Source organism: Euleptes europaea, chromosome 6 (assembly GCF_029931775.1).
Source record: "Euleptes europaea isolate rEulEur1 chromosome 6, rEulEur1.hap1, whole genome shotgun sequence".
Lineage (NCBI taxonomy): Eukaryota > Metazoa > Chordata > Lepidosauria > Squamata > Sphaerodactylidae > Euleptes > Euleptes europaea.
Window position 1 is genome coordinate 104,929,080 of NC_079317.1, and position 20,448 is coordinate 104,949,527.

Sequence of the window (20,448 nt, forward strand, 5' to 3'; positions counted from 1 at the left end):
CAAGACAGGCGGGGCCCCAAACTGAAGATGGGCGGGCCCCAACAAACAGCTGAGCTGCCCTGCAGCTCAGCTGAGGGGGGGGCGTGGCAAGGTGCTCCACAACCTCCCCGGTCCAAAGTAAAGACGGGCGGGCCCTGACAAACAGCTGAGCTGCAGCTCAGCTGAGAGGAGGGGGACGTGGCAAGGTGCTCGGCCACAGCCTCCCCGTTCAAACTGAAGACAGGCGGGGCCCAACAAACAGCTGAGCTGTGGCGGACAAACAGCTGAGCTGTGTCACATTCAGATCCATTGTGGCCAGCTGATCTATTGCAGCCTCTTCTTGAAGGTATACAGCCTCTGGTTGTTTATCATGGCTTTCCTGTTCCTTTATAGAATTTTTCTGTTCTTCAGCCGTCTTCTCAGTTAAAAAGTCCACTGCTCCCACATCTGGCTTCATTGTAGTAGCTTGGCTGTTTATATCTTTAAGTTCGTCTAAGATGATGTCCAATTTTTGGTTGATAGATTGATGTTGAGAGTTTATCATATCAAATAGTTGATCCAGCTGATTAATCGCACGTTCCATGGTTGCTACTTTTAAAAATTCTGTTAAAGCTTAGTTGGTAAAGTCCAGACAGATACACCAAAAAAAAAAAGTTTGTAAATAGTTGGCAAGGTTCTTGTATTGTGGGTAGTACTTTAATATTGGAATACCATCGAGTTGGAGACACTCTAGCACGGAGATGCTTCTGGAAACAGGATATATGCAGGAAGTTGCAAGATCGTGGACCTTCCGTTACCTCCTCTTGATATCCAGGAACTTGGGAGATATTTGCCAGTTGCACAAGGGAGACACACTTCCGGTCCCACGATCAATGATACTGCGATGGTATTAGACGCCGTAAAGAGCAACAAGTTTCTTACTGTCTTCCGGTTCTCCAAGATAAGTTGCTTCTAGTGAAAACGTGGCTGGAGGACCTACTTAAGTCGGAAAGACGTCACCACTGGGGTGGGGGGGAATCTTCTCCTCCCTCCCCTTTCTGCGTTGTAGTATCTGATTGGTAGTTGTAGCGTCTTTCAAAAGATCCTGTTTGTTATGTCTACCCACCGATAAAATTGATAAGGTTCCTGCCGGTTTATCAGATATTTTCTTGTTTTCAAAGAGTCATTTATACATTAGGTGAGGAGACGTGGATTTAATAGATGTATTTAACAATCCTTCAGAGCTTCCAAATCCAGGTAAAACTAAAGAGTTCTTGTAACTTAGATTTTAGAAGAGTAGGTATTCTTGCTTCCATGTAGTTGCTTAGATGGTAATAGATAGAGGAAATCTGAGCCTGATGCCAAGGAAACGTTCGCGGCTTTGTATTTCCCCTCAATGCCGTTGGGACAGCACCCAATGTTTCCAAGAGTCTTCCTGAAGTTCTCTCAGAAAAAATGGGGGTCAAACCGCTCTTCAAGGCTGCAGGGGTAGTCTTGCTTCCCAGTCCACTGCTTAGGAACCTGGGGGGGGGGGGCGGGTGCAGGGTTGCATCCCAAATTCGGACGTTTCTTGGGTCCCTCGGGAGCTCCCGAGGAACGTGGCGCTCAGATCAGTGTCTCTACCGGTAGTCAGCCTGTTGATTCCTGTGAGTACAATGCATCATTCACAAAATAACAACAGTAAATTATTTATAATGTTGTAGCAAGGTATAATAGACAGATGTTTGTCTGGTTGTTGTTACCAACACCTGGTGTTTGGAAGCACACTCCTTTCCTCTAGAAGTGGTGGTGGTTGTATGTTGTCATCAGTGTAGATGTTGAAGAGTTGGATGAGAAAGAAAACAGGTTCCCTGCCCTGAGGAGTATACGGTCTAGATTTTGAAAGGGAGGAATGGAATGAATAATAAGGGCTAATGTCTTCAGAGGGTTAGCCGTGTTAGTCTGTTGCAGCAAAAATAAACAGGTGTCTAGTGGAGCCTTAAAGATGGACAAAAATGTATTCCAGCACAAGATTTTGTGGAAGGATAATTGCTATGGCTGCCTTCTCTATTCGTTCCAAGTTGCCACCCCAGTTTTGTCTTGAGGTGGCTCAAATTGACTGAACTTCCTCATTCCTTTAACACATTCCTTTAATCTTAGAGTGATTAAGAGCACAATAATTGTTTTGCTGGAGCAGACCAAGGTTCATGAAGTACAGCATGCTGCTTCCAGTGGCAGCCAGCCATGTGCCACTGGGGTGGTAGCGAGCAGGGCATTAAGGTGATGAATATATAGAGGTTCTACTAGTTTCGATGGCTTTCAAATGAGGATTAGCTATATTAACGGAGAACTGATCTATCCATGACTATTACCACTAATAGCTACCCCATTGTTGTAACTTTTCACCTTTAGCAGTGTTCACATGAGCACACAGCTATTGGGTGCTACTGTGAGCCTGAACATGCCTAACTTCTGTACTATTCAAATACTTCTTTAAGACAAGAGACTATAGTGTGATTTCCATCATCATCAAACCTTCTGGAGAGTCACTTTCAATATAGTCATGTGAGCTATGTTTGAATTTTCCTTCTCCCCTATGGTGTACATCTAGATTGTCAAAACTTCATAAAGATATTGGGCTTCTTTTATCCTGTTTTCATTGAATATACAATACAACTCTGCAGCTTTCATATGTTCTCTTTTTTAAACTGGCAATCCCAAATTGTTGGGAGTAGCTCTGTTCTCCTTAACTGCCTTGCCCTCCTTTCTCTCCCCCAGCCTGATACCAGGGCATTATGAAGAAATTGAAATCTCTGAGAGCAGTGTCAACAATGGCTCGGAGCATATTGGGCCCCACTGCTTTGAGCTCCTTCGCGTTTTGGGCAAGGGTGGCTACGGCAAGGTGAGCAATGGCTGATGTGCTGGGAGTATCTGAACCCTACTGAAGATGTGTGAATAACTGGCTTTTAATCCTAGCTGGGGTGCTAAAAATGTTGGAGGTTCATAGAGCAATTTGGTAGGCAAGTACCACTGACAACTTTCCACACAGAGAAACAGAGTTGTCATTATCAAACTAGACATGATGTGTGAGATTGTATAGATCTGCCTTGTTCTCTCCATGCAGCTAATTGTGTCTTTGGGGAGATGGAGAAGGGGGAAAGAATTAAATGCCACTAATGTCACTTCTCTAATCTTTAGAACAGCCATGTGGAGTTGTTTATTCTTTAAAAGGAGAGAGACCGAGCACAGAGTTGTCCTGCCTTTCATCTAGCATGGCCTGAGTTGATCAGCCTGGTCTGTACCACTTCAGCCTGCTCTTCCATACATAAACAGAAGAAGAGACCTTTAGAGCGCTTAATATGTTCCACTGATCCAAACACAGATTATTTTAATGCCATTGGGGGGAAATCTTGCTTCCATTTCCATCATAGCTACAAACGGGTGTCCAAAAGTGCTATTCCAATGGGTGAATTCAATCTAAGTGCCAGTTTTGTCACTGAAAAAATAGCCAGCCCATGTTCACTTTGACCTGCATAAAATTACTTTAAAAAAAAACAAAAACAGGCGGGTGTGTGTATGTAGTTATCAAGTTAAGCTCTAGGTCAAAATTCAGAGTGTTGAAGGTGTCTGGTTTAATTTGAATCTATTTCTGTAAACTTGAGCTGGCAGCATGTAAGGTGTGCTTAGGGGCATCAGGACAACAGCTATTAAGTGAAACACTTATTAAAGACAGTAGGGAGAAGCAGGGTTCTTAACTGGTTGGGATTATTTATGCATAACTGAGGGAGGCTATATTGCCACATTACCTCAACACACTTCTCTAGAAACCAAACATGGTTGTCCAGTCTCCATCCAGTTATCTTTCTATCTCCACCCTTCCCTTTTTGGCCAGGTAACTTCTTATCAGCTTCACCCATTTATAGAATTTACTGTTAAGACACTTAGACCTGGATTTTAGCCTGGCCATGTAATTAGGCTGTGACTTCATCCAGAGATCTTCTCTTAGAGATCAGTAGGAGTACTTTCACTCTGATTACCTTGATAGATCTTTATGTAAACGTTTATCAATGGTAATATGGTAGTGGAATGATTGAGGACAGAATTACTCTTAATATGGAGGTCCCTGAATGTGGCAATCCTGAAGTTTTTCGTTGGGTCCCACAGAGGTCCATTCCTACCCCACTCCATGCACTGAGCCTCTGATCAGTGGTGTGTATAGTGCCATAGGTATGCTGATGATACTCATCTTTTGCTCTCTTTTCCGTTCAACTCATGTCTCATAGTCTACTGCCTGTGGGCTACCAGATGGAATATGAAAGTAGATATGATGGAGGCCTCCTTCTCATGCATATCTGATTGCATGTTTTGAGAAGGCCTCACTGATCAGTGATGCACACACATGTCCCTGCAGTGTGGGATCATACTAGCAGAGGGGCCAGTAAGGTTTTGTGGCTCAGTGGCAGAACGCATGTGTTGCATGAAGAGGGTACCAAGTTCAATCCCAGGTGCATCTAGTTCTAAGATCTCAGGTAACAAGTGGGGAAAGACATTTCTATACTGAGACATTGAGAGCTGCTATCCCACAGAATAGGTGATTGAGTAGATGGAGCTAGATGGATCAGTGGTCTGACATTTTTTATTTGTATTTATTTAATTCATGTATACCCTACCTTTCTCCACCATTTTATAGTCCCAATAACCCTGTGAGGTAGGTTAGGCTGAGAATTTGTTACTAGCCCCAGGTGAGCTTCCATAGCAGAGTGATTTCCCAGATCCTAGGCCCAAACTCTAACCACTACTTCATATTGGCTTTTGTGGGGTGACTACTGATGAACAATAGCCAGCAGCTGTGCCTGGATAAGTCATGTGGTATCAAGTTGCTGGTGGTTGCTGCTGGGCCTGGACCCATAAATCTTTCTTCACTGGCCAAAACAGTCCTGGACAGAGCCCTCCTTTTTCCTTTTACTGACAGAAATCAAGGCTGGCAATAATGTCGTGGTTGCTTAGCAACAGCCACTGAGGGCATTCTTTTTTTAAGCTATAGTCACTGCTTCTTTAAGCCCTCCCCCCATGTATTTTTGTACATTTTAGATTTTTCTGCAAACCTGTGGCTTTTCTAAGGTTTATAGAAAGATCTGATGTCTGTTCAAGGCTCTGATCTCTGGATTTAAGTATCACAGATTTTGCCATGTTGAGAAGTAGATATATTGATGATGTGATAGTTAAAACACTAAACTGTTCAGTAATGCATTGTTATAAAGCTTAATTCAATATTTAGATATTCTACTCTAGTATGTCTGAATATGTTTCTGTCCAAATAATATACTTTCCATACATTTTGGGTTCCTATTGTGGAGAAAAGCGGGGTGTAAATGAAGTAAATGAATATAGCTGAAGACGGGGAGGCAGATAACAGGTAGGCTGGTTGGTTGATGGGTGGGAAGGAGAGAAGAAAGCAGGGAAAGATTAGGCTATTGGGACAGCCAAGAGGAGGGAAAGAGGACATAGGCTGTTACTGCACTAGGTATTCCCGGTGATGTATCAAGAGTTTGGAAATGTTATGAAAAACATCGCTTTAAAAGGGTTTTTGGATACTACGGCTAAAAAATGGTTGGAAGACGTCTTCACAGCTAAAGGGGCCAAACAAAGTGCGAACAGTATTTTTTATAACAGTTACAAACTCTTAATACATCGGTGGGAATACACAGAAAGTGCGAACAGTATTTTTTATAACATTTCCAAACTCTTAATACATCGCTGGGAATACCTAGTGCGGTAACAGCCATAGTATTGGAGGGGATACAAAGGAAGTGTGCTACCCCCCACAAGTTCTTGTAGGTCTCCCACCACACAACTGGGCCCATCCTGGCAGTTGGCACAGCTCAACTAGACCATAGTTTTCCCAGGTAGAGTCTCCCAGGGGGAGGGAAGGCTAAAGGGGTGCAGATAAAGGCAGGTTGGCTGGTGGGTGGGAAAGGTAGAATGAAATAGGAAAGGGGGAAAGAAGAAATAGTGGGGGAGGTGAACATGAAACGCACCCCACAAGCCCTTTCAGGCTCCCTGCTTGTCCATATATATAATTCTCAGAATGGTCAAAGTTGAGGGTACTTAAATCTAGAGACTAGAGCCATGAACAGACAAGACAGATCTTTCCACAAACCTGAAAAGGCCCAAGTTTGCAGAAATACCTGAAATCTTAAGGGGAAAAACTTTGGGAGGGTACCCCCACAGAAAATAGAACCAGAGCCTGTAGCTTTAAATGAATGCCCTGTACATTAAATGAATGCTATTGTGGGGATTGCTAGACAATCACAACAGTATTGCCAGCCTTCAAGCCTTGGTTTCTTTTAACTTGAACTTGGCTGCTTTGAACTTTCACGGTATCGAGATGGACATCCTCCTATGAATCGATCTTAACAGATCAAGCAATTACATCTAGCGTTTGGTTAGCATTTGGTCAATCCATCAAACTTGAGACAACATCCTGCTGGATGAGAAAGTGTCACAGAGCTTCTGCTTCAAAAGACTGTGATTGCCTTATGCGTATCAAAGGATCTCAGCCTGAGTTGTCAGTAGCCAGATCAAATGGAAAGGAGAGGGAGAAGCCCATTTCTATAAAGACCAGCAGGAAGAGACAGCATGCGCACACACACAGAAACCAGTCATGATGGATCTCCCTGAAACTTTGCTTATGCTTATCTTCATGTATGTGAGTATTAGGAGTTAGAAGTTAATATTTTTACTACACTTACTTATGTTGAATTATGTTTGTACCTGAACCTTTTATATTATACTTTAAAAAAAAGCCTAAATCTTTTTTGGGGGGTGTTGGTTTACTGTTTGCAAGGATTCTACCAAGGCTTGATTACAACTACCTCAACAGGGGTTAATTCCGGCATCCCGGGGAGATCAGGGGAATTGAATCACCCAGGCTCATTGGAAAAACTGGCAGGAACGTGACACAGAAAGGACTCTTTGAGGCCAGGCCTGGTAGCAACCACCAAGTGACTTGATACCACATGAACACATGAAGCTGCTTTATACTGAATCAGACCCTTGGTCCATTGAAGTCAGTGTTGTCTACTCAGGCTGGCAGCGGCTCTCCAGGGTCTCAGGCTGAGGTCTTTCACATCACTTGCCTATTCCCTTTAACTGGAGATGGCAGGTATCCATCACTGGTATTCCATGGAAGCTAACTGGGTGACCTTGGGCAATCACAAGCACTCAGCCTAACCTTCCTCGATAGGGTTATTGTGAAGATAAAATGGAAGAGAAGAGAGTGATGTAAACTACTTTGGGTCCCCATTTTGGAGAGTGAAATAAATATAGTTGAAGATGAGGGACAGATAAAAGATAGGTGGTTGTGTGGAAGGGAAGGAGAGAAGGTAGCAGGGAAAGGTTGCCTGGAGGAGGGAAAGAGGAAATAGTGTGGGGAAAAGTATACGAGGGAAATGAGGTGCCCATTGCAAGTCCTTGGAGGTTCTCCACCACACAATTCTACTCTAGTTTTCCAAGGGAGAGTCTGCTTGGGGGTGGGGGGAGGAAAGGAAGGAAAGCTGAAGACGGGGTAGATAAAGGTAGTGTGGCTGATGAGTGGAAGGAGAGAAAAAAAGGAAAAGATGAGAGTCTGTGGGGGCTTTCAGGGAAAGGAGAAATAGTGATGGAGAGGGAGATTAGATGTCCCTTCAAATTCTTGCATGGTGTTATAGCATATTAATTGTAGAACAAATTAGACATATGAAAATGTATTGTATTTCCCAGTTTTTCCATTAAAATCTTTTTTGTGGCGGTGGTAGTGGGAACTTGGGGATTTCCTCCTGCATTTTTTCATTTCTTTTTCTAGTCCTTGACATGTTTGTGATGGTTGAGGAATCTGAATAAGTGCCATGAACAATGGCAGAGAACAAAATCTGTTTTGCTGCTTTCTCTGGCTTCTCTTAATGGGCCCTGTTACCCCAAAAGGATAATTTGCCTATCTGAAGTAGATGCAACAGCCTCAAGCCTTTTGATTGTTGGCTAGCTAAGAAATGGGTCTCAGTGAGCGGAGTCTCATGTGCCTCTCCTAGTCTTCTACAGCATACGGAGCTTGATTACATCTTCCATTTCCGGTTTAGGTGTTCCAGGTACGGAAAGTGCAGGGAACAAATGCTGGGAAGATTTTTGCTATGAAAGTCTTAAAGAAGGTAAGGTATGTTTCTCTTTGAGCTCTGTGTGCCCTAATACATGTCCTTTTGGGACCATAATCCTCTCTGGGTGTCTCCTGCAGGCCAAGATTGCCTGTAATGCCAAGGATACAGCCCACACAAAGGCTGAGAGAAATATCCTAGAGGCCATCAAGCACCCCTTCATTGTGGACCTCATCTATGCCTTCCAGACTGGTGGCAAACTCTACCTCATCTTGGAATGCCTCAGTGGTACGGGAACTGTGATCAGCCTTGTTTAGTAAAAAAAGAGGGCCATTCTTGTGATTTCTTCATGGCCGCAGATCTGCCATAACCCTTTTATCCCCTCCATGGGGTTCTTGGGGTTATGGCAGGCTGTGCTGGAGCCAGCTTATTATTTCTCATTCTTCTATGCTTTCTAGGTGGGGAGCTCTTCATGCAGCTTGAACGAGAAGGCATCTTCCTGGAGGACACGGCCTGGTCAGTGAAAACACCACTTGCAAGCTTTCTCTTGCTTCTTACACTAATCTTGGATGGGAGTGGGGATAGGGGAAAGAAGAATCAGCTGCAAGCTACTAGCGTTGTCCTACCTGACAGACACTAGGGATGAGAATACGTTGGGCATTTCATTCCAGCTTGCTCCCTCATGTCATTTGCAGCTGCTTCTGAAGTGGAGCTTGAATCAACTTTTCCAGCTTGTAAAAGAAAATTGGTGGTGGTGGGCGGGGGACTTGATTGTCTGAAAATCCAAAGCAAATCCATTGTAACAATGCAGCAGTGATAAACTGGCCAGCTCCCTTCAATGAAAATGCTTTGATGGCTCTGGACAAAGGGAAGGAACTCCACGGCAAGCAGGCTGGGTGCTGGGACTTTGTTCCTATGGTATCATCCCCTCCCCCCACCCTGATCAAATAGGACAGTGACCCTGGTGCAGCTTCTTTGTTTTGTCTCTTAACCTTTTCTTCTCATGTGGCACACCTCACTGGACTTTTTGGATACCTTTGCTAAACGAATCCTTGAATCGTTCATGTTGCTTTGGCATGCAGCACTTTGTGCCCTCCTGTACTGTGCTTCTAGTGAACCCTTAATCTGTCCGGTGTGCTTTAGTTTGCGAAGGCATTGTGTTGCAGAGAAGAACTGGCAGCTGGAAGGCCTCACTTCAGAGCAATAGGCTAAACTGACATGATCTTGGTGACCAGTCTAGTCTAGCTTGATCTATTAGTAGCATCAGGGGGGAAGGGGAATAACTCTGCAGTTTATGCACCCAAGGCAAGTCTTTAAGGATGCATCCTGACTTGCCTTTGTTGTGTTGCTGATGTTTCTGGCTATTGTTCCTTGTGCTGTCCTTTAAAGACCATTGTAAAGTGGTTGATCCCCCAAGTAGCTGTAACAATTACTAGCCTGTAGCTGTGTGGGGCTTTGACACAGACTTGCCACCAGACCAAGGGCAGTGCAATCGGCAACACTGCAGGAGCACTGCGGAGTGAACCCACATAAAGCAGCTTGCACAGCATCTTTGTAATGTTTAAAATGTGTTTTAATATTTTAATGCATGGACTAGCTGCATTGTGATGGTAACAAGTGGCTATTTTAAAATCTGTAAAGCAGCTGTGGAGGCTGTAAAAAGACTAAAGCCACTACCAAGCCCGCGGGGTGGGGGGGAGGATGGTGAACATTTCCAAATAAGCTAGTTCTCCCCATTGTTGACCAGTGAAAGAGGTTCATTGTGTTTGTGTAAGGAAGCATGTTGCCATGCCTCCACTTGCCCTGACGTGGTGGGCTGCCAAATCTCATAAATGCATGTGGCTTTTCATATCCTGATTCATCTGTACAGCATATTAACTGAGGGGGATGGAAGTGGAAGGGAATGGGGTAATGTAGTGCTCAAAAGCTTAAACCATTGGATTGCTAACATTTTGTGGCTGAAGTATGTTAGAGGCGATAGCTGGATTTGATTCTGCAAGTGTTCTTAGGAATTGTAAGCCTCAGGTTAAGAATGTATTGTGGCTTTTCTGCCTGGCCTTGTCCCCACTGATTAAAGGAGAGAGCAAACCTGATTTGCCAGCCCAGAAGTGTTATTCCCAGGAAAATCCCATCTATCCCTCTACCCTTGTTAGCTGAGTCCTTCATTCCTACAGATGGATTAATCTTGCCAATCATCCTCCCCTGTATCTCTCTTTCAAAAGCACCAGGCTTTCCTCTGTTGGCTAGCTCTCTGGATTCTGGGATTGAGCTGCCTTTGATACAAGGAGGTGTCGAGCACATTCCGAACTATGTGGGGTGGTTTGTGATGTTGACTGAATCTGTTTTGTTTCTGTATTGTTTTCCAGTTTCTATCTGAGTGAGATCACCCTGGCCTTGGGCCATCTGCACTCCAGTGGCATCATCTACCGGGATCTCAAGCCTGAGAACATCATGTTAAACAACCAAGGTATGAAGAAGTGTCCCAGTTTGCAAAAGTGGAAGGGAGCTTCTTTGGGATGAAAATGCTTCTTACTAGCCAGGGACGTAACTGGATCTCTGCTCTTCTACAGGGCACATTAAACTGACAGACTTTGGGCTTTGCAAGGAGTCTATCCATGATGGGGCTGTCACCCACACCTTCTGTGGCACAATAGAGTACATGTGAGTGACATGTTCTCCTCAGCAACTTTGGGAAATCCACACACCTGGCATAGGCCTCTGCCCTAGAGGAAGCTGTTTGGTGGTATCTGTGAAACAAACATTACTTCCTCTTTCTTGCCATTTCCCCATATACCAGGGCCCCAGAGATACTGATGCGCAGCGGCCACAACAGGGCAGTGGACTGGTGGAGCCTTGGCGCCCTGATGTATGACATGCTCACTGGATCGGCAAGTCTCACCTGTGTGGTTTGCGAGGGCAGGGGCGAATGTGGTAGCAGAAGTGAAAACGTGGGATGGGAGTGGGGAAAAAGAATCATAGGCCAAATGGTTCTCAGTGGTTGATGGGTCATGCTTCTGCTGAGGCAGCTCAGTAGGAGGCTTTTGTAAATTGGAGAATGTCCGAATCCAGTAACAAGATATGCTGAATAAAGGCAAAATGTCATTGCTATCTAGAAAGAAGTTTGGGAAACCCCATAGAGTTTTTTTTTGGCCCCTTGTGCTGTTCCTTCCTTGATTGTGTCTTTGTCTCTGGGCTCAGTGCAACCCATTGGCTATACTCTTCACTGTCAAGAACCTATGGTTGTGACCCCCCCCCTTCATGGTTTGTTGCTTTCCAATTCCTTTCCTGTGCCCCTGCAGTTCCAAGCAGCCTCTTCCTCAGTTTGGGTTTATGCTGAGCCCTGTGTCCATGTCTTGCAGCCTCCTTTCACAGCTGAGAATCGCAAGAAGACCATTGACAGAATCCTGAAGGGAAAGTTGGTGCTCCCACCCTATTTGACACCAGATGCCCGTGACCTGCTGAAGAAGGTACAGGCCTGTCGGTTGAGTAGAACTCTGCAGCTTGAATTGTAACTGTTTCATCTCTCCCCCCTCTTCCTGTGTCCCCCAGGGTATTTTTCCACTTCCATGAAGTCATGTGCAGCCAGTATTTATAGGAACTTTTATTTATTTAATTTCATTTGTACCCCGCCTTTTTCCCCAAGTGGCTTACAACGTTCTCCTCTCCTCCATGTTGTCCTCACCACAACCCTGTGAGGTAGGTTAGGCTGAGAAAGTGCGACTATCCCAAGATCACCCAGCCAACCTCCATGGCACGAGTGGGGATTCGGACCTGGGTCTCCCAGATACTAGTCTGACATGCTTAACCACTACACCACTCTGGCTGTCTACAGCAGAACTACTTTTGTAGTTCTGGGTAAAAGATTGGATGAGGCAATGCTATTAATAGACATTCTTGATAACTTCTCTTGTTCTAGAGTTCCTGTATATACTTTTTATGTGAAAAGGTTTATAATAATCATGGGGTGCAAATGAGTTCTGCGTTCACAGCAGTGAATGAATGAAGGGCATCATCAACTGCAATGTTGAAGGCTGACCACTGTGAGTCACGGCTGATGAGTTTGGGACTGCTCAAGACAATATTTATTGCATGTGTTCTCTTCCCTCCCCAGTTCCTCAAGAGAAATCCCAATCAGAGGATTGGGGGTTGTCCTGGTGATGCTGCAGATGTGCAGGTAAAATTGGGAACGGAGGGGTGGGGGAGGACAATAAGTAGGCTTACTCCAGACAGGCATCTTACTACAAAAGGGTATCATGTCCAGGGCTGCATGTTGGGCACAGAATGATGGCCAAGATGCCTTCCCTCTCATCATCTGCCTTCCCTCATCATCTGCCTAAGGTCACAGAATCAGCATTGCTGGCTGATGGCCATCTAGCCTCTTCTTAAAAACCTCCGGGGAAGGAGAGCCTACCACCTCCCGAGGAAGCCTGTTCCACTGAGGAACTGCTCTAACTGTTAGAAAATTCTTCCTAATGTCTAGACGGAAACACTTTTGATTTAATTTCAACCCGTTGGTTCTGGTCCGACCCTCTGGGGCAACAGAAAACAACTCGCCCCCCTCCTCTATATGTCAGCCCTTCAAGTACTTGAAGATGGTTATCATATCCCCGCTCAGTCCTCTCCTCTTCAGGCTAAACATACCCAGCTCCTTCAACCTTTCCTCATAGGACTTGGTCTGCAGACCCCTCACCATCTTTGTTGCCCTTCTCTGGACACGTTCCAGCTTGTCTACATCTTTCTTAAATTGCTGTGCCCAAAACTGAACACAGTACTCTAGGTGAGGTCTAACCAGAGTAAAGCGATACCATCACTTCGCGTGGTCTGGACACTATACTTCTGTTGATGCAGCCCAAGACCGCATTTGCCTTTTTAGCTACCGCATCACACTGCTGACTCATGTTCAGTGTTTGGTCTACTAAGACCCCAAGATCCTTTTCGCACACACTACTGTTCAGACAAGTCTCCCCCATCCTATAATTATGCATTTGATTTTTCCTACCTAAATGCAGAACTTTACTTTTGTCTTTGTTGAAGTGCATTTTATTAGTTTTAGCCCAATTCTCCAGCCTGTCAAGATCATCCTGGATCCTGGCTCTGTCTTCTACTGTATTTGCTAAAGTAAAGGTGTCACAGTTCATGCCGTTGATGTGACTAGGCTCTAAGAAAAGACCACTTTCCTGAGAAGGGATATATTATCTTATTCAGCCAGTCACCAAGGCATACTTAATGATTTACTTACTTTTAAAAAGCAAGTCTTTTTCTTGAAGTGTGCCAAATAAATTTATAAACAGTGGGTTTCATTTTACCATTTATTTCACATAAAATATATCTCTGTGAACATTTACACACTCTTAAAAACATGTCATAAAGTACAAACATTATGATTCTTTTACATGTTCATTTATGCAAGCAGTTTCAAACAATCTTTATAAGCAATTTCTCTATTTAGGTTTTCAAACCTTAAACCTGTAATGCACTTCATCCAGGAATATATCAGTTACAGAAATCCTGTCAAAAGATGGTTAAATGTAAGGAAAGAAAGATTTGATTAGCTAAGGCATCTCAAACTCAAATCATTCTTTAGCATCATAGCAATATCTTAGGACAAAAGATAGCAATATGTAAGAACAGAATCTTTTCCAATGTTTCTATGTTCTTGCATTATCTTTGGTATATGCAAAAGATCAGAAAATCTCTGGTTTCTAGTTTCTATGAGAGCTGAAGTCTAAAAGCTCTTTAAGTATTTCATGTTAGATTAAGAAACCATAGAGAATTCTTATATTGGTCTTAGCCTATGGAAAGCCCTCTGATCCATGTAAGGACAGGATTATGTGTATGCAAAGCTGAAGTCAGTCAGTGCTTTTGTAGCTATGTGTAGCTTTAATAACCTATAGTTCTGTGTGAGAGCTCAACAGCTCCATGGATTAAGATCCATGTATATACTATACTGTGTATGTACTATCTTTGTAACTGAGTGCAGAAGCGTCCCCTGCCCGTTGGGGAAACCTCTGGCTCATACCCTGAGAGATATCTCTGATTGCTTAGAGGATTCTCTAAGAGTATCTAAGAATCATGTTTCTAATCTCTTCAGTTCTGTGACTTGGGTTTCACAACTTCCTTGTTTCTTAAGGAAAGCCAAGTCAGACCATTTAGATCTTTTAGTGAGAACTCATTAATCCTTGCAGGAGTTAATGAGATGTCAGTGTTCCAAATATGGAATGATCCAATACTCTTAGGCCCACAGTAAGGTTAGTAGGTTTTCTAAGAGTCTCCATCCTTATGGAATAGTCTGCAAGCAGTCATTTCAGACATCAAGCCTTAGCATGTCATCTTGAAATCTCCCTCAAGAGGAGTCTTTCCCATTCTCACAAGAAGTTGGAGTCCCATCTCATGTAAGAAATGGAAGGATAGAATGTCATAGCCAGACAACCAGTATTGTCCTCTACCAATCATTCTTCCAGGTTTTACATCTTTGAGATGTGTGGAGCGAGTGAGGTCAGACAGCCTAAGCCATCTTCCATCAACTCCTTAATTTCTACATCTTCACGCAAGAGATGAAGAGAATGAGGCCAGACGACCAGTGTCGTCCTCCACCAATTCTCTCTGGTTTTACAACTTAGACATGTGGGGAGAGTGAGGCCAGACGACCAGTGTTGTCCTCCACCAACTCTCCTCACTACTGGCTGTGCAGCTCTCCCTTATATTCACTCCAGTTCAGTGTTATCTGATATGTGGGTGCCCCTGCATCTGTGGAGTTTGGGATAAAGCACCAGCAACCTTAAAGTGCTTGCCTTCTGCACCTGTGGAATAAAGAGTTATGATACTTGACAAGGCATTAATACTGCATCCTTGTAAGACCATATTTGGACATCCACATCCTCTGTGTCTATTTTACTAAACCATAAACTATTAGTTTTTAGCTTCACAAGTACTTTATATACTCAATTTTAACATCATTGTTTTCTCCCGCACAAGACGTATTTAATACATTCATTTGTAAATCAATAATATAATGTTAACACCTTTAAATCATAAAACATAATTATATGCCTACATTGCATTACATATCCTTGCCTTGACTAGCCTTGCAGTTTAGAGGTTAGAACTTTATTACACCATTACATCATACAGCATCTGCACATTTCACAATCAGCAGTGTCCTGAGACATATTCTTCCTTCCTCCTCTTCTTATCTGTCCTTACTCCAAGACTTAGGGGAGAAAGACCCTCAGTTAGTGGAACTGTCCAAGACAGTAAGATAGGTGGCTTATGTCCTTGCAGTTGTACATTTATCTTATCTAGGTCAGGGAGGCTTTTATTCTTAACATTTGAGCTCTATATAAATGTCTGATAGGCAAATTTCGTATTTAAGTCACCTTAGCCTATGACAAAGGTAAAGGTCCTCTGTGCAAGCACCGGGTCATTCCAGACCCATGGGGTGACGTCACATCCTGATGTTTCCTAGGCAGACTTTGTTTACGGGGTGGTTTGCCAGTGCCTTCCCCAGTCATCTCCCCTTTACACCCAGCAAGCTGGGTACTCATTTTACCAACCTCGGAAGGATGGAAGTCAACCTTGAGCCAACTACCTGAAACCAACTTCCGTCGGGATCGAACTCAGGTTGTGAGCAGAGCTTTTGACTGCAGTACTGCAGCTTAACACTCAGCGCCACGGGGCTCCTTCATGTTTGCTACCCCTCCCAATTTAGTATCATCTGCAAATTTAATAAGCATCCCCTCTATTCCTTCATCAAAATTATTTATAAAGATGTTTACAAATGCAGTCTTGGGCTGCATCAACAGAAGTATAGTGTCCAGATCACCCGAAGTGATGGTATCGCTTTACTCTGCTCTGGTTAGACCTCAGCTAGAGTTCTGTGTTCAGTTTTGGGCACCACAATTTAAGAAAGATGTAGACAAGCTGGAACGTGTCCAGAGAAGGGCAACAAAGATGGTGAGGGGTCTGGAGACCAAGTCCTATGAGGAAAGGTTGAAGGAGCTGGGTATGTTCAGCCTGAAGAGGAGAGGACTGAGCGGGGATATGATAACCATCTTCAAGTACTTGAAGGGCTGACATATAGAGGAGGGGGGCGAGTTGTTTTCTGTTGCCCCAGAGGGTCGGACCAGAACCAACGGGTTGAAATTAAATCAAAAGTGTTTCCGTCTAGACATTAGGAAGAATTTTCTAACAGAGCGGTTCCTCAGTGGAACAGGCTTCCTCGGGAGGTGGTAAGCTCTCCTTCCCTGGAAGTTTTTAAGAAGAGGCTAGATGGCCATCTGTCAGCAATGCTGATTCTGTGACCTTAGGCAGATGATGAGAGGGAGGGCATCTTGGCCATCTTCTGGTCACTAGGGGTGTGGAGGGGGGAGGTAGTTGTGAATTTCCTGCGTTGTGCAGGGGGTTGGACTTGATGGCCCTGGTGGTCCCTTCCAACTCTATGATTCTATGATACTATGTTGAACAACACAGGGCCCAGGACAGATCCCTGAGGAACTCCACTAGTCACTTCTCTCCAAGTGGATGAGGAACCATTAACAAGCGCTCTTTGGGTGCAATCTGTCAACCAGTTACAGATCCACCTAACATGAATAGGATGAAAACCACATTTTCCCAATTTGTCAACTAGAATACTATGTGGAACCTTATCCAAAAGCCTTACTGAAATCTAGATAAACTATGTCTACAGCATTTCCCTGATCCAGCAAGGTAGTAACTTTCTCAAAAAAGGAGATAAGATTTGTCTGGCGTGACTTATTCTTGAGAAACCCATGCTGGCTCTTAGTGATCAGATCCATCCTTTCTAAGGACTGATTGTTTGATTTGTTCAAAAACTTTTCCTGATATAGAAGTCAAGCTGATGGGTCGGTAGTTACCCGAATCTTCCTTTTTCCCCTTCTTGAAGATGGAGACAACATTTGCCCATCTCCAATCTTCTACGCAGCCAGTCATTAATTTGTAGTATTCTTCTTTCCTGTACTAAGCCACGAACTTTGACAGGAAGTACTGATGAAAACCAACCTGCGCCCCAAGGTCCTTCACCTTTTTACCCAGAGCCTCATAGTCTCTTTTAATATGTTCAGGGCTGTGTTGGGCAATATCATTTGTTCCCACATGAATAAGCAAGAAGGGGTAATAATCTGTGGGCTTGATGAGTCTTCCTACCCTTTCTCGCTCTGGGAGAGGAGGCCATCTTAGAGTGGTGTTTCCTCTTCCTCTTGTTCCGGGAGGCAGGACCTAAAACTTTAACTGCCTATCCCTGGAGGGAACGCCCCCGCCCTTTCCAGTCTTGTTCCTGCCTCGCTCCGGGAGAGCAGTGTAATCACAGCTCTCTTCTTAGAGATATACAAGAGCTTAAATTTCCTTATTCTATTCCTTTCTGTTTTCTACTCTATCCAAAAAAAATAAAATAAAAAAAAAATCTTTTTACTCTATTCTTACTCTGTCTCTAATCTATCTTCTGAGGCAGGGCAGGGTAAAGTTTTTTCTCCTTCCCGCCAAAACAAAATGGCGACCGATCGCCCCGATACCTATGTTTCTGAGGGGGATTTGGACCCGGGCCTACTCCAGGCTATGCCAGACGCTCGGGATCCGCCTGCAAACGATCACTCCGGTGATCAAAAAGGCAAATCAAAGAAAACCACCGGCAAGCGCAAGAAAGGCTCTTCTCGCCAGGGAAGCGGTAAACGCCTTCTGTCTGCTGCTCGCGCCTGCTTATCTACGGCGGATAAGTCCGCTAAAAGCAAGCCCTCAACCTCCGGAACCGGGAACGGCCGGGGAAATACAGCGACTTCGGCCGCTATCCCCTCTACCAGCGCGCAATCCATTGATCAGGCCGTAGGCGTCTCGCCTCCACTTATACCCAGTCGGAGCACATCGGACGCTGGTAATGTACTCCCCCCCTCCCTTCCCTCCCAGTCGGCCGTGAGCGAAATTGCTCTCCTGAGAGCGGAGCTCGCCTCATTAATCAAGGACGCTTTCACAGAGGGTTTAAGAGCCGCACAGCTCCCCTCCCCTCCCCCTTCTATTGCCGGAGTGCAAGCGCCCGGTCGAGACCTCCATGGTCCCCAGGAAATTAATCAAGCGGGCGGCGGGCAGCGAAGTGGCCCTCATCGTTCTCAGGGGGGAGGCGGTTGGCCCACTAAAGCAGCCTTGAAGGCTACCTCTTCTTCCCAGCCTCGGGTATCAGAACAGGAGCCATCACCTCTATCTTCTGATAATGAAGTTTCAGATAGAGAGGAAGGCGAATTCTCCTCAGAAGGAGAAGACTCTTTGCCAAAACCAACTAAGCAAACTAGGATTTTTGAGGCTGATGACCTCCAGCCATTTTTAATAAAGGTGTTGGCTGCATTAGATCTCTCTGATGATTCTACCACATCTCAGGAGAAAAAGAAAGGCGCTAAGGAATTCTTTCATTCCTATACTACCTCTGATACTGTGGTACCTGTACCTGACTATTTTTTATCTCTACTAAAAGGGGAATGGGACAAGCCCATGGGGGGGAAACAGTTCCCTCAGACTACCAGAAAGCTTTATAACATAGCCAGTAATACTGCTGATCTGTTAAAAGTCCCTCTAGTGGAAAACCCCATTACTGCACTACATACCTCTGACACTGTCACTGAGGAAGGTTTAGTGTCTATTAAGGACCCTGCAGACAGAAAGACGGAGCTGGCCTGTAAAAAAGCCCACGAAGCCTCAGCTTTAGCCATTAGCTCCTCTATTACATCCGCCCTAGTGTCCAGAGCAGCTATTGTCTGGACTAGGAAGTTAGCTAAACTGATCCCAGAGGAGGATAGAAGTGCTATGGAGGGAGTATCTAGAATCCTTAAGGCAGTCTCCTTCCTGGCTGATTCTACACTAGATACCATGTGCTTCTCGGCTAGGGCTTTAGCCACTGCAACAGCTGCCAGACGGGCCCTTTGGCTGCGCCCATGGCAAACTGAACATAGATCAAAAGCAGTGTTAATGGGTTACCCATATGTAGGAAAGAAATTATTTGGGGACAAGTTGGAAGAAATATTAGTAGAATCAAAGGATAAAAAGAAATACTTGCCCAGAAGCCTTCGCAAGGAATCCAAAGGGTTCTCTAGCCCTACTTCCTTTCGTCCCTACCACCCATACTCACGTTACAGACCTGAGCAGAAGAGAGGTCAATGGAATTACGGAAGGGGATCCTTTCGTAGAGGAGGGCGCTTCCCTAAAAATTCCTCAAGACCCCAGAATTTCCAAAATGACAGAGGTGACAAGTCCTTTCGTCAACCAAGACAGTGACGCCAGACAACAACCAGTAGGAGGCAGACTCAGCCTCTTTCACCACCAATGGTCTCCTGCCCACACAGACCATTGGGTCTTACAGACTGTCACCCACGGCTACCAAATTCAATTCTGCAAAAGACCACGAGATCGTCTAGTAGTGTCTCCTGTGTCTCGACAACCAGACAAGAAACTCAGAACCTTAACGGCTATCCAACATCTGTTGGAAATCAAGGCCATAGAATATGTAGTCCCCTCGGAGCAATCGTTGGGCATATATTCCGTGTTCTTTACTGTGCCGAAAACAGACGGAGGATGGCGGGCCATCCTTGATCTGAAATACCTGAACAAGCATGTCACATACAGACGCTTCAGGATGGAGACTCTACATTCAATAGCAGAGGCTTTAAGACCAGGAGACTTCTTAACCTCCGTGGACTTGACCGAGGCCTACCTTCACGTATCTATTCACCCAGATCACCGGCGATACCTCAGGTTCCTACACAATGGTCATCATTTTCAATTCAGGGCACTCCCCTTCGGTCTCGGTTCAGCCCCACGAGTCTTCACCAAGGTCCTGGTGACCTTGGTAGCCCTAGCACGTCAGGAGGGCGTACGGCTCCACCCATATCTCGACGACATTCTAATTTGCTCATCGTCAAGAGAGCAAAGTATCCAACACACAAACATCGTGCTCCAGCTATTAGACAGCCACGGCTTTCTAGTCAACCACAAGAAAAGCCATCTCACTCCGACCCAACATCTTCGCCATCTAGGAGTGTACATAGACACCGTCGCCAACTCCCTGGTTCTCCCATCCGACAAGATTCGCAAGATTTGTTCTCTAGCAAGAACAATCATGAAATCAACCTCGGTCCTTCACCTTTTTACCCAGAGCCTCATAGTCTCTTTTAATATGTTCAGGGCTGTGTTGGGCAATATCATTTGTTCCCACATGAATAAGCAAGAAGGGGTAATAATCTGTGGGCTTGATGAGTCTTCCTACCCTTTCTGTCATATCCTAAATGCGTTCACCTGGTAGACAGCAGACCTTTCGCGACAACAAGTCTGGTCGGCACACCTTAGACTCTACCCCTCTCAGTAGGAAATCCCCAATTACCAGAACATGTCT

At 44.8% G+C, this 20,448-nt stretch overlaps 2 protein-coding genes across 2 annotated transcripts in view; both read left to right on the forward strand.

Moving 5' to 3' along the window:
* CARNS1 (carnosine synthase 1) overlaps positions 1-20,448 on the forward strand; it is a 211,244-nt gene that overhangs the window by 38,167 nt on the left and 152,629 nt on the right. The window lies entirely within an intron of this gene.
* RPS6KB2 (ribosomal protein S6 kinase B2) overlaps positions 1-20,448 on the forward strand; it is a 32,539-nt gene that overhangs the window by 6,189 nt on the left and 5,902 nt on the right. Inside the window, exons 3-11 of the mRNA XM_056850947.1 lie at positions 2,716-2,839; positions 8,052-8,120; positions 8,204-8,351; positions 8,522-8,579; positions 10,430-10,530; positions 10,634-10,724; positions 10,861-10,951; positions 11,423-11,530; positions 12,175-12,237. Coding sequence (XP_056706925.1) covers positions 2,716-2,839; positions 8,052-8,120; positions 8,204-8,351; positions 8,522-8,579; positions 10,430-10,530; positions 10,634-10,724; positions 10,861-10,951; positions 11,423-11,530; positions 12,175-12,237 — 853 coding nt within the window. The remainder of the gene's footprint in view (positions 1-2,715; positions 2,840-8,051; positions 8,121-8,203; positions 8,352-8,521; positions 8,580-10,429; positions 10,531-10,633; positions 10,725-10,860; positions 10,952-11,422; positions 11,531-12,174; positions 12,238-20,448) is intronic.